Source organism: Poecilia reticulata, chromosome 7 (assembly GCF_904066995.2).
Source record: "Poecilia reticulata chromosome 7, P_reticulata-male-v2, whole genome shotgun sequence".
Classification (NCBI taxonomy): domain Eukaryota; kingdom Metazoa; phylum Chordata; class Actinopteri; order Cyprinodontiformes; family Poeciliidae; genus Poecilia; species Poecilia reticulata.
Genome location: NC_088836.1, coordinates 20,153,435 through 20,166,759, shown reverse-complemented (window position 1 = coordinate 20,166,759; position 13,325 = coordinate 20,153,435). Strand labels below are relative to the sequence as shown.

The following is a 13,325-nucleotide window of genomic DNA, read 5'->3' as shown; positions in this document are numbered from 1 at the left end:
ATTCTCTTTCTATGCTAAATGTTCAAATGCCAAACACCCAGATAATATTTAGGGTTAAGCATCACAAGTTTCTGGCCAATACTACACTGTCTGCAAACGGCAGAAAAAATGTATGCAACCCAGTTCAATAACCCTCTAAATCACAGTGCAACATGATTGACAGATCAAATAAATGAGAATTCATACCAAGCTGCAGATATGCCTCACATCTTTTTAGTAAAGCAATAAGCACAAAATGTGATTAATTTCACCTTTCATAACAAAGCAGTCCACACAGTATTGAACCCACATCTCCATGTGGTAAACACTATTTCAGAGTGGCACCTTACATCAGCTCAGGGTCAAATTCCCATACGGCAAATTTGTTCCCCTAGCCTTTACCCATGCACTACCTTTTTGTACCCATAAAAAAAAACATTTTACAGACATGAACTTAACCCGTGTTTATAAGTTCATTTCTCTTTGTTTTCAATCCCTTTGATGAATTATCAAGCAAAGTAATCATAACAATATTCAGGCATAATTTCATTTATTCATTACTTTTTGAAGACAAACATGTTTTTATTCATTGTGGTTCTTATCCCTGTCTGGCTCAGTTTAATCTTATGAAATGTAACAGTCTCTTAATCAAATAAAAATAACTCATCAGAATTACATAAGTGCATTTCTTTACAGCAGGTGGTAAGAATTTTGGAGAAACCTACTTTAAAACATGGATTATGAAAGTAAGGGTGTGAAATAATGCATGGTCTATTTGAAACGTTCCGTGGAAAGAAAGCAAGAACAATAGCAGAATACAATTTTTTCTCCATCTGCAAACATGACTGGACGGTCGGAAGTCATCTGCTTTCTCTATTCATGGCGGTCATGCTTCTGCATCCTGCAAACATTTGCATATCATTTTAAATTAGGTGAATTTCAAACAATACAACGTAATGCCTTCAGCCAGATTCATACAGTAGGTCTCTGTCAATATCAATTTTTCCAATCCCAATCTGCACCAGTCCTCCAACTTCCCCTCTGTTGACATGAAAACAATCCAAGATATATTCCTTACAGCTGGGCGAATTGGAGACGGCTGCTGTGGGCCTCTCTCATGTAGCCACCAGTTAATCAGCCTATTTGTAGGACTATGTGAGTGTATGTATACTTGTACTTTAATGATACTGCCGGCTCTAATAAGTGTGTGTGTGTCACAGCGGTTTCATTTATTCTGTCCCAATGTTCCGGTGTCAAACCAGTTCTAGTTCCCATTATCTTCCACTCCACTGAATCATCCCCTTATTATCACCAAGCGTCACACACAATCAAACACACACACTGACGCACACAAAAACATACCCTAATTATCCCACAGATACGTCATTTTAACAAATGGGCTATTAATAGCACATGGGTGAACAAGCCTTTTTAACACTTTTTTTTTATTTCTGTTTGACAGACAGATACATAATTCCATGACTATGTTATTATAACCTTACATAGCAACATACTGGATGATTATGGACCATCTAGGAAAGAGTTTCACCATCTACCCCTTAATTATTTCACTTTCTGCCGAGTTCACCACAGGGTCATCACAGTGTCTCTAAGCTAAATCCACATAGGCTTCAAAGGTTCAAGAAGAGCAGCTTTATTTCTACTTGTAGATTCTGAAAATCTTTTCCGTTTTGTGAAGGCACAAAACATTTCGCAAACTTAAAATCAGCGTCTTCATTTTCGGTCCCGTCCCGAAAATGCTTCTTTGCAAAAGTTGGTGACTCATCCCATCAAAAGCAAAATGTAAATGTGTGGAAGCACGAGTGCAAAAAGCACGTACAGTTTAACAGCGTCTGTAAAAGTATGTGTGATTGCTCCTGCCAAGACCCAAAGCCTGCAGTGCTCCAGTGACCTGTTATGTAGGGCGAGACCGAAACGCTGGGATGACAGCTTAGAGCCCGCCCCCACTAACTCTGACTGACAGTCCGGTAACCTCGGCTGCCTCTCGAGACAATAACTCGGTCTCGGTTTCACTTTAGCATCTGTCATTTCAGCTTTCACAATTTTTTTTTTGTTTGTTTTCTACAAAGTAAACTTTTCATATTTAATATCATGACTTGAGGAAACAACGTCAGGTTGAAGGAAAATATTGTTTCTCAAAGTATTCTAACAATCTGATGTTTAAGGGCACGAGTCACATTCTGTAAAACCCTCTTAATTCTGTCAGTGTTTTCACGAAGCAAACACATTAGTATCTTTCAGTCCTACAATCTATAGTGGTGGTTCCAAAATCTGCAGTCGAAAATCAACAAGTGTGAATTTTTAAGGTGCTCTTTGGAAATCAAAAACAAGAGATCAAAGATGATCATTTCAAAGTATATTTATGCTATAAATCTAGATGAGGTTTTACAAATACATAAAAGCTAGATACTGGCTGTTGATACGATTTGCACCGTCATTGTGTAACTTTTATAAAAGAATACTTATATTTTTTACATATCAAAACTGTCACCATGTCTTGACATGGTGACAGTTACATATCAAACATACATAATCAAAACTGTCACCATGTCTTGACAGATAATCTGTAAAAAAAAATGGATCTCATGGTCCTATCATAAACACACCACTCAGTCAGAGCCAATAGAAAGAAAGGAGAGAGATTATATAAATACACGTGTCTCATGTTAGTGGCACATGAATCTTGCAAAATTCATGCATAGAAAAGTTTGGGTTAGGTTGTAAGGGCATATAGAAAGAGCAAGTTGAGCGAAGAGCAAAGTCTAGATCCAAATTGGGTTAAACATACTAAAAAAGTTGAATTAAAGTAGTGACTCAAGTTGGCTGAGAACAAATGCAAACCATACATTTCCAACTTTTATTTATAAACTAATTCAAAAAGCATTTATCTTTTTTCTTCAAAGTCATAATTAGGCACAACTCCTTGTATGCATATCTCAAAAATTTCTTTTAGTTGCGTCCTCTATAACTAGATGTGAAGACCTATTTGGTACCAGATTGGTAACCGGATGTCACACTCCAAGTTACTTTACGAATTTGCAGGATATCAGGAGAAGACACATAAACAAACTGGCTAAAAAGAGCATGTCTTCTTTTTACAGCCTTCAGGACATCTTCTGGACTCTGGCATTAAGGTCAGTTTATATCTGTGGAAAATCAGATTACATTACGTGCTGAAACTTGCTTGTTATTTTCAGCTACTACAAAATGCCACTATACTCTGACGGGCGCATTTTTGCAGCATGCATTTCCCATTGTGACTTTTAATGCTACAGTATGGTTCTTTAAAAACGACATTAGTTCCCTTGAGATGAGTTAGCATGTGAGGGAAGAAATAAAAGTTTGTGAAATGAAAATGTCACATGTTCAGTAAGCATGGAAAAAATTGGAAAACTGAAGCATATATCTATTTAAAGAATCTCCAGTGATATTTAAAGGACGGCATCAGACAGGCAGAATAAAATATCGTAGAACAACAATACAGTCGGTTGTAGGTTGAATGGTGCATTTTACATTTAATATGACAAGGAAGCTCCGCATCTTGTATAATTAATGTGTTTTTCCACACTGCAGTAGATTTGAAGCTATTTAACTTAGAAGCAAAGATTGTCTTACAACTATGAGTAAAATTAACTTTTAGTCATGAGTTAAATTAATGCTGACAAGGCTACAATTACGTATATGTAAACATTGGAAAACATTAATCTAAAAAGTGGAGCTTAAGAGAGAGAATATGTACAGTAAACCTTAGAGTTTTTACACTAAAAATGAGCTTTAAATTAATATTACATTTTCACTTTGTTTAGAATTAGTTATCAAACGTTTATGTTTAAGTTTTTGAAATGCTAGCAGCTTAGGGTACAATAGTCTTCGATGTCAGTCACAATGGACGTCCTGATTATTTTTAAGAAAATCTAGGTTGTGCTAAATTGTGCAACCGTCAGCCCTAAATACACTACAAAAAAATTGTTAAAAAAAAATCAAAGAGCTCTTTTCCCAGTCAAACGGTTCAACACAACCTTTATGCTTCTTAGCCGCCAAGCAACTGTAACAGCCGACCCCTAAGTGATGATGATGATCTGTTGGATGCAAGGCAAAAACACAACGGGACATACTCTCTTATTATCACACATTGCACAAATCGTGGTGAAGTGTGCTACGATAGAATAGATAACTGGACCACAGCTAAGGGCAGTTTCATCAGAAGTGGTGAGTTCTTTTCCATGCATGTTTTGGTTCTACACTGCTGGATTTACCTTAAAACCTTACAAGAGTGCGAGACATTAGCATCATTATTGGTGATCTATGAATGTCAAAGGGCTGCTTAAAGAGCTGCTCGTCTTTGTTGGTTTATAACAAATTTTGTTTTTCAAAATGGACAATAAAAGCTAGAGACAATAGTACTTTGAGTCAGAAGTTGGTTTTAGTTTGACCAGTGCAAGACAGTCTATTTTTTTACCATTACATATGTTTAATTTAATTACATATTGTTTTACTTCACAAAAATATACACTGCTCAAAAAAATAAAGGGAACACTTAAACAACACAATATAACTCCAAGTAAATCAAACTTCTGTGAAATCAAACTGTCCACTTGGGAAGCAACACTGATTGACAACGGGGACTTTCGTCGGGTCAATCAGTGTTGCTTCCTAAGTGGACAGTTTGATTTCACAGAAGTTTGATTTACTTGGAGTTATATTGTGTTGTTTAAGTGTTCCCTTTATTTTTTTGAGCAGTATACATACCTAAAAAGAAAAGAAAAACATATTTGAGACATTCATGACCTCCAGATTATGCACTCCTACATTAAATCCAGTAAACATGAGCAAACATACAAGAGCATTGAGCTACATTTGAGCAACTCTTGCTCAACACCCCAGCTGTCAAGGTGACACGCTGACTCTTGGCTGCCCATTGACATGGTAAATCGAGGGCTCATTCTAGCATAAATGTGAAAGCCAGGGGAGGCCTTGGACTTTGCCAGAGCTTTATATGGAAACTTTGCATGAATACATACACAGAAGGAGCAGGAGAGAGAGCAATGCAGCAAAACATGAACAAGGGACATAAGATAGATGAATGCAACAGAAGGTGCGCCGCGCAGAGGTAAAAATGATTAAAAAGTATGAAAATATAGGCAGGAAGAGCGAGAGCAGCGAAGGGAAGGAAAGCACTAAATGTGTGATAAGAGGGGAAGACAGAAAATTGATTTCTATTTTTGGAGGAGGTACGACCATTGGGTGGAATAAGTCTAAAACATATTTGAACTAACATCGAAGAAGCACACACACACTTGGTTTCCTCCACATAAACTCACATAATCTCACATGCCGATGAGACCTGCCAGAGATCACGCAACGAGATTGCTTTTAGGAACTTAATTGCTTTTCGAGTGGATGAGCATGACTTCTGCTCCTAAATGCGAGAGGATGTATGGCTTGTTAGGGTGTAACTGGAGCCATCAGCAATTTGGTTAGATGGACAATCTCCACAGAAGGGTGTACTGACCCCCAGCAACTCAGTAGGAGGAGATGCCTAACCTATTAACAAAGAGTGAAAAGCTCCAAGCTTGCGCTCTCACACAAGGCCACACTTAATTAGGCCGTTTGTTTAGCACACTCTAATGGAAAGGACAGCAAACCGTATGAGAAGGTTGTTTTTCTCCTTGAAACTGTGAGCTGAAAGACATCTGGCCAAGGATAACTCAAAGGACAAAAACGTGTTTATAGCCCAACAAGCCCTCTTCTCATTTAGTGTGTCTCGTTTTGTCTGGACAGATGGTGACGATAGAAGGCAACAACAGATACAATGTAAAAACTTTAAATTCAGTAAGTTCTCCTTTCATTTAATAGGACATGTGTCACTTTACTCGAACAGTAAAATAATACAGGGAAAAGAATAATTGAGTTGACATATTTCAACTCAACAAATGATTGAAATTGTATCTAAATCGGTGCAATCCTTCAGCAAAATTATGCCTTTCATTTTTTTCCCCCCCTCATTCCACCCCTTCTAGTTCCCTCCTCAATCGCTCCATTGCTGAGTAGATGGCTAATTAAAGGAAAGAAATTGGATATGGGCCTTTGCGCACTCCAATTCAGAAAAAAAAGGAAGTGACGAGAGGGAGGTAGAAATGTCAGACCCAAGACGAGGACACAGGATCAGACAGGTAGCGCCTTGTCCTCTGGGTAAGCATTTAAGTGATGGCAAAATGTAGCAACAGTGAGGGCAGACGACTAACCAAAGGAGACGTCTGAGGTGTGACGCTTTGGGGCATAATCCAAAACGCACCTCAATCTGCTTATGCTAATCCACTCTTGATTTATCCTGCAGTGATCTTGTCCTTTTTGACCACTATTTCACTCTTTTGAGCAGAGAACATTTCTATATCCATTAAAGTCTTAAATGCTCAGTCAGGGTTTAAGCCGTGTTGGATCTCTGTCTATAGCAAGTTATCACTGAGGCTGGACATTCAGATTACATTACCGTGAAAAAGGCATTTTCTCAAGCTTGCTTAACAAGTTTAAGCTATTTGTAAGTATGACTTTCAAGTACATGCAGGTAAATTTATTTGCTGGTGCTAATTAACATGAGCAAAAATGAGTTTGCACATGTCCAGTAAATTCTCAACTGACATAAAAATAAATCTGATTCTAAAAGTATGTCATTAGGCAAAGAGCACGAGACGTTATGGATGCAATTGACAGAAGAACTTTGTATTTATTTTTATTTATGTAAATTACTGGTGGGCAGATGGCATCGTCAAAGACCAGAGCATATAGTGTTATGCAGACTGCAGAGTATAAATCTTGTATGCTGAAAGCTGATCGCAATTTTGGCAAATGTATACTTTTTTTAATTCAATACTCACTGCAGAAAAGGCAAAATAAAAACTAGATTTTTCTCTCTTTTTTTATTTATTTAACCAGGTAAAATCCAATGGAGATCCAGATTTTATTTGCAAGAGGGACGTAGGCAGAAATCTTCAACACATAGCAAACTTGCAAAAGTAAACCAAACTTAACCATATGCGCAAATTTGAAATAAATTTTAAACAGCAATGCCATTGGCTAATAGAATGATGTTGCTCGTTTTTGAGAAGCGATCAAAATAATTTCAATGAAATAAGATTTGACATTTTTAATTCAGACTAGAGTTGATTCCATGCTAAATTCCATGCTTCCATGCAAGCTGAATGCTTGCTTCCCTTTTCTCTGTTCAAAGACGTGGAAGAGAAATTTTGTTGGAGTGTAAAGAATGGGCAGTAATTGATCATTATAAAAGAGATTTAAAGTAAGGTGGAGCAAAGTCCAGTACAGTTTTATAAACGAGTATCGTCAGGTAATTGTATCTTCGCACAGTTAATGGATGCTATTCAGCTTCTGCATACAACTCACTGTGATGTGCAAGACAGTGAGTTTTATGCCTGCCTGTTGCAAACCTTAAGGCACAATCATTGACGGTATTCAAGGATTGAAGAGGTTTGGTCAAAGTATTCATATATAAAACATCTCCATAACCCAGGAGTGGTAAAAAGATAGCCGATTTGTGGTTGAGAGGACAAACGCACACACATTTTTCAGGTGAAGCTGACAACACTTTACCTTTTCGTGGCCCGCACAAAAAGTCCTGTTTAACAATATACCTTTTTAAATTAAAATGGTAATTTTAAAATGAGAATATTATTTATTACAGGTGAAAAAAAGCTATTTAAACCAACCTGGCCTTATGTGAAAAAGTATATGACCCCTAAGCTCAATAGCTGGTTATGCCAATACCGACAATGTCCTGCTGCAGACAACAGGTGTGCTTAAGATTAAGGCCAGGGACTGATTCATTTTTCTCTAGGATGTCCTGGTAGGGAGCAGAAGTCATGACCCCATCAATTACCAAGCAGCCCCGGACCATCACACTACCACCATGTTTGATGTTCTTTTTCTAAAACATTATAGTTTCATGCTTAATGTGACAGGACACAGAGTTTCATTATTGCTCTTCAGTCCACAGAATATTGTTCAATAACTCTTACAGCTCACCAATATGCTACCGTATTTGGCAAATGTGAGATGGGCTTTGCATTGTTTTTAGCCAGCCGAGGTTTCCATGTTTGAGATCTACCACGGGTGTCATTTTTGCCTAATTTCTTTCTTGTTGTTGAATCATAGATTCTCATTTTCACATAGGCAATGAGGCCTACACGGCTCCACAGTCACTCCTGGGAAGGTTCATTACTGTTGTAAGTTTTCTTCATTTGTGCATAATGACTCGCTGGAGTCTTTACAAAGTGAAGTACTACAAACATGACGCTTGCAGAGATCAACTCTAGTAATGGCTTCTATAAGAGCATGGAAATACAAAGGACATTTTACTGCAAACAATAGTCACAGTCTAGAAAACCTATTCCGAAGTGTTTTGGTTCTTCTGCATTTAAGATGCCCTTTCATTAAATGCATATCCAAACATACCTGCAAGAAATAATAGCAAAAGCCAACGACTGTGCCCTCAAGCTGAATGACAAGTTTATACACACTTAAGGTCCAGGTTTGTGAGCGCATTTTGAAACACATCCATCTCTGTCTGCTCTCTCTCTCCTTCTCTGTCCACTTCATATTTATTCTGCTCTCTGTGGGTCTAAAATCCACAGGATCAGGTCAGGAGCAACTACAGGCCAGCAGAGGATCAGGGTGTTGATGATGGATGATAGGAGTGCTTGTGAGTGGGTGTGTTTCTGTGTGGGTGCGTACACATTTAGTAGGACTCTCTATGCATTAAACTGACATCCCTCCACCCCCTGCTGTGAAGGATGATAATGGATGGTGGGGAATGAGGTTAGGCTCTTGCATGCCTTACATGCATGTCCACATGGAAAATCCCTGTATAACCTCACAGCAGATCTGGAACAGAGGAGGTTAAGACTATTAACAAATCAGTTAACTCCAAACACCTAAAAACCATTTGGCTCCACCACCAAATGCATCAAATGGACCGCAGCCATCAGCAGGCGATGCAATGCACACCAGGGAAAAGACAACAAGGGTGTGTTCATGTGCTTACTGCTCCTCCCCCCATGCGTCTCCTTAACTGTGACACTAGAAACCTCTTTTGCTTCATCTAACATAAACATATCCACAGAATAAAAAATGCACATGTTCAGACGCACACTTGGTCTGAATTACTTTGTTAGTGCAGCAGGCTTCTCCTGCAAGCCGGGAAGTGTTTCACAGCTGAACAATAGTGTCACCTGATCACAGGAGTGACTGTTTATGTGACACTCCTGATGATCTTTCATCAACACATACCCACTTTTTGAAGATACAAATCAGTGTTTCAGAGAAAGCATGCCTTGTGCATTTCAATAATACAGTTCTCAATGAAGTGTCCATTGAATGTTGGCCATGCCCAGTGAGAGAGATGAGGCCGAAATAAACAAATGGCCTGGGTTTTGATTGTGTTCCAGCTGTGTAGTCGTCTCCCCGTAGGCTGTCAGGTTGCTGATGAGCTCGGCTATGTGTGTGTCCAAGTGTATCTACATTTTTCTGGCAGCACGCGGATGCATGATAGCCATCCTGACATCCTCCGCATCGCCACAAATCTTTAGATATCTAGCTGAGCCTGGTCAGCCTTGTCTCTTTGAGCATAAAAGCAATAGGCTTTTGGTTATTTTCTCTCTAAAAATAAATTTCTTGTGCTAGACAATGTGCTTTTGGTCTTTGCCGTGGTGAAGTCTGTATAGGAGAGGAAGCAGACAAAGATTGATGTGTTTGTATTGGCTGCTTATCTCTGATTTGACTATACTTCCAGAGTTTCGGAGATAAGTAAGCCAACATTCCAGAAAAAATTAACCTGCTCAGATTTGTTAACATGAAGGAACGTATAGCTATGTAGCGCATATTCTACCCTCTTTTGTCTGCTGTCTTTTATTAGGAATGCAGCATCACACAAAGTGAGATGGAGCCGTCAAACACGGTTTCATAAATGTCTTTAAAAAGAACAGTTCAAAATTTAAGCGGTCTTTAACCTATGTTAGAAATTAGCAGAGCTTTAATCACTGACATCAGTATCTGTGCATATGTGCTGGAGAGTATAAATCCTTACCTTAGCTCTCACATTTTGTAATGGTACAATGAAAACTATACAATAAAGCAGCACTCCTATCGTCTACTACGAGTCTTGCCCTTTCCTTGCCAGATGAATTGATAAGTTTAAATCCTATTAAATCTCATCCCATCAGTCACAGTGTCCACACCAAAGAACGTTGTTGTAAGTACAATTTAGTAGTGCTTACATATGAAGCAATCATGCATCACAAAAAGACCCAACTTTTTCAAAATCCCGAGCAGCAAGTAGGATCAGTCAAGGTGATTATAGACAAACCAATTGAATAATACTTTCAGACCTACTGGTAAGTTTAGGCAAATATCTGAAGAACTGCATCTGCTTCAAATTCCCAAACATGGATGAGAGCATAATTATGCAGCATGTATCAATGGCAGCGAGAAAGAAAAATCATTCTGTCAGTAAAATACATTTACACAACATTGAAGATGTCTATGTAATTAAAGCAGCCATGTAAGCGTTTGTGTATATGTAAAAGAAAAAAAAAAAAAGACTACAAAAACCAGGCTTTGTAATTTGTAGTACCTACTGGTCAGCAGGTGACAGCCTGCCAAACAATGACACTGCAAATAAAAGCAAATTGAGAACAATCTGAACTTAAATGTTTCACTGAGCAAGGCTGACATGTCTGAACTCATAGGCCATATGTTAGCATCCAGTGTCTCTCAGGGTGTCCTTCCCTGCTTTAAACAGTAAAAGAAATATAGTTTCCACTCTCTTTTATTCTTTGCACCAACGTGCATTAAAGTTTAAGTGGAACAGTGGCACTTTGTGACATCAGTGCCCAGGGCACTGCATAAATCAATGCTGCTTAAGCAAACTTCGGTTCAATTATAGATAGTTCAATGTGTAACTTCAGGCAAAGACACCATGCGGCCATGACGTTAAAACCACTGACAGATAAAGGGAGCAACATTGATTTTCTTATTGTAGAGCAATGTACTCCATATGGAAGATGACCCGATATTTGACACTTTTCAAAAAATTATTAAATGGGGTCAGAACGGTTTTGATATGAAAAGGAGAAGCTGAAAATCATAAAGGTATACTAAGGTGTGCATTGCATTGGTGTATATTTGACTGGTTTTCCTAAATAGACAGATAGAAAACACATGCGGCACAACAGAGATGTTCCAACACACATTATTGTCCTTGAGGAGAAAAAAATAAGCTTTGATTAGACTTCACTTAAGTCTCCTAGCCTGCAATAAAAATCAACCAGCCATGCAAAGGACAGATGGAGGAGTGTAGAAAACAAACAGAGAAGAGGTGTTGAAGTAAATTTAAAGCACAATAATGCCAAATTGTGCATCTTTGCCCCTTTAAGCTAAAAGGAGGTGGGAGAAGACAACCCCTGGACTTACAGAGAAGCATAAATTTCAAGCTGAGGCTGCAAAATATATAACCTCATCACTTATTCATCATAGTTGCAAGGATTCTGTGTTTGATATGCAAGATTTAGTAACTAGTGAGTATGATTAAATGATCTCTTCCCTTGCTTTTTAAGAATTCGAAATGAAAATATTCTGTATTTAAGATGAAACCATTGTAGGACAATACAGGACAATTCTATTTCTATCTAGGGCTAATAAAGAAAAACTAAAAACACATTATTTTTCAATTAATTTGTTAAATGTAATAATTATAGAACAAAACACATGAAAAAAGCATTGTTATTAAGCGGCAAATATAATTTAATCATTTTGCAACAGTGAAAAAATAAGCAAAAAAAAAAAAAAGATGAGGGATAAAAATGCTTCTAGTTAAATTAAATATTAGACCCAAAATGCACTATTCCTGGATCCAGAACTCGCTACATAAATACACAATGGAAGAAAACTGTTTTTGCCAGCAAAATGCTGTTTAATTACAACTCTTAAATAAATATCACAAAATCCTTTCTATGCTCCACTTTTTACAGTTTAGAAATGTTTAACACAGCAAAGATAAAAGACATTACGTAAAGTTTTCTTCTTATTTTCCCCTAATCTAACAGCAAGAACCATGTCAACAACTTTAATTATCGGCATGCTGTAAATGACTGAATAAATAGGCAGCTCTATTTGTGCGGATCTTCTGATGTGAGGCTTTTTACCGTCACAACTCACAATTCAGATGCGAACAAAAGTCTGTCAGAAAACTGTCCGGCTGAGAAGCTCCGCAAACTGAGCGCTCTTACCGTCCACAGCCATAGTCGGTCTCAGCGTGTATCTCTCCGTGGTGTCAACAGGACTCCCTCATCCTCCCAGAGAGATAAAAATGTAGGTTACTGACAGAGAGGATGAAGAAGCGCGCCTCTTGGCCCCGCTATGTGAGCATGGAGGAAGCTCTTGATGCGGCCGTGCTGAGAATAAAGGAAACTCACTCGCCTCACACCGCCGCTCTCGGTCGGCTCACGGCCATTTATTGTCCGGGACGTCGGGACCAGTCCGACACAAGGCTGCTCCTCCTGTGTCTCCGCCCCCTCTCCATACCTGACCGCCGGGAGACTAAAAAGGTCATCACGCCCCGACGGCAGCTGTTCATTGGTACACAGGAGACACAGCAACCCGTCTGTCCCTCGCGCTGGAGACAAACACACATTTGAATGAAACCACTAATTGCTTTAAAGTGGCACCTGTCATCGGTTTGTTTCACTGGATCAGTTGTCTACTGAAAATCTACCGAAGAGAGAAAGGAGAAAAAAAAAACGACAATTATTGTTGTAAAATTTTACTCTACGAAAAGAAGTTTATTAAAAACTAGCAATTAATGTAAACTACAGATTCATTAAGCTTGTTTTTTTTTTGTTTTTTTTTTTGCAGGTGTAATTCTTAGTTTTAATAATCAAATGTTTCATTTTAGTAAGAGATCCTGCCTGAATTATAATTATATACATTTATTCAATTACAAACTTCCACTGAGATCAGAAAGATATAAGGATAATCTGACCAAGGTTTCCCTTTTAATCTAACTGAAGTCATTGCCAGTCTGGAGGATGATTATCCAAAAGTTTCTGCCACAATTTAGGTGTGACTGACAATAGCAAAGTCCACCATAAGTCAGAATGGGTTCCTGTCAAATAATAGAGAAAGAATCACAATTGCAATAATAATGAAAAGTTGGGTGTAAAAACATAATAGGCCCAAGAGAAATGGCAGGATGAATCTCATTATGTAAAAGCTTATGATGTAATTCTGAATTAATTTTAAAAATAGATTTTTCT

General features: G+C 38.1%; 1 protein-coding gene across 2 annotated transcripts in view; it reads right to left on the bottom strand.

The window, feature by feature from the left end:
* samd10b (sterile alpha motif domain containing 10b) overlaps positions 1-12,682 on the bottom strand; it is a 71,841-nt gene extending 59,159 nt beyond the window's left edge. The window contains exons 1-2 of one of the 2 annotated variants that reach the window (XM_008413907.3): positions 12,486-12,682; positions 12,300-12,362 (exon numbers count right to left, since the gene is read on the bottom strand). In XM_008413907.3, the coding sequence (XP_008412129.1) occupies positions 12,300-12,312 (13 nt within the window). In that variant the 5' untranslated portion in view covers positions 12,313-12,362; positions 12,486-12,682. Of the gene's footprint in view, positions 1-12,299 lie in introns of both variants that reach the window. The other variant, XM_008413906.3, reaches the window with a different exon arrangement.
* Positions 12,683-13,325: the final 643 nt, after the last annotated feature.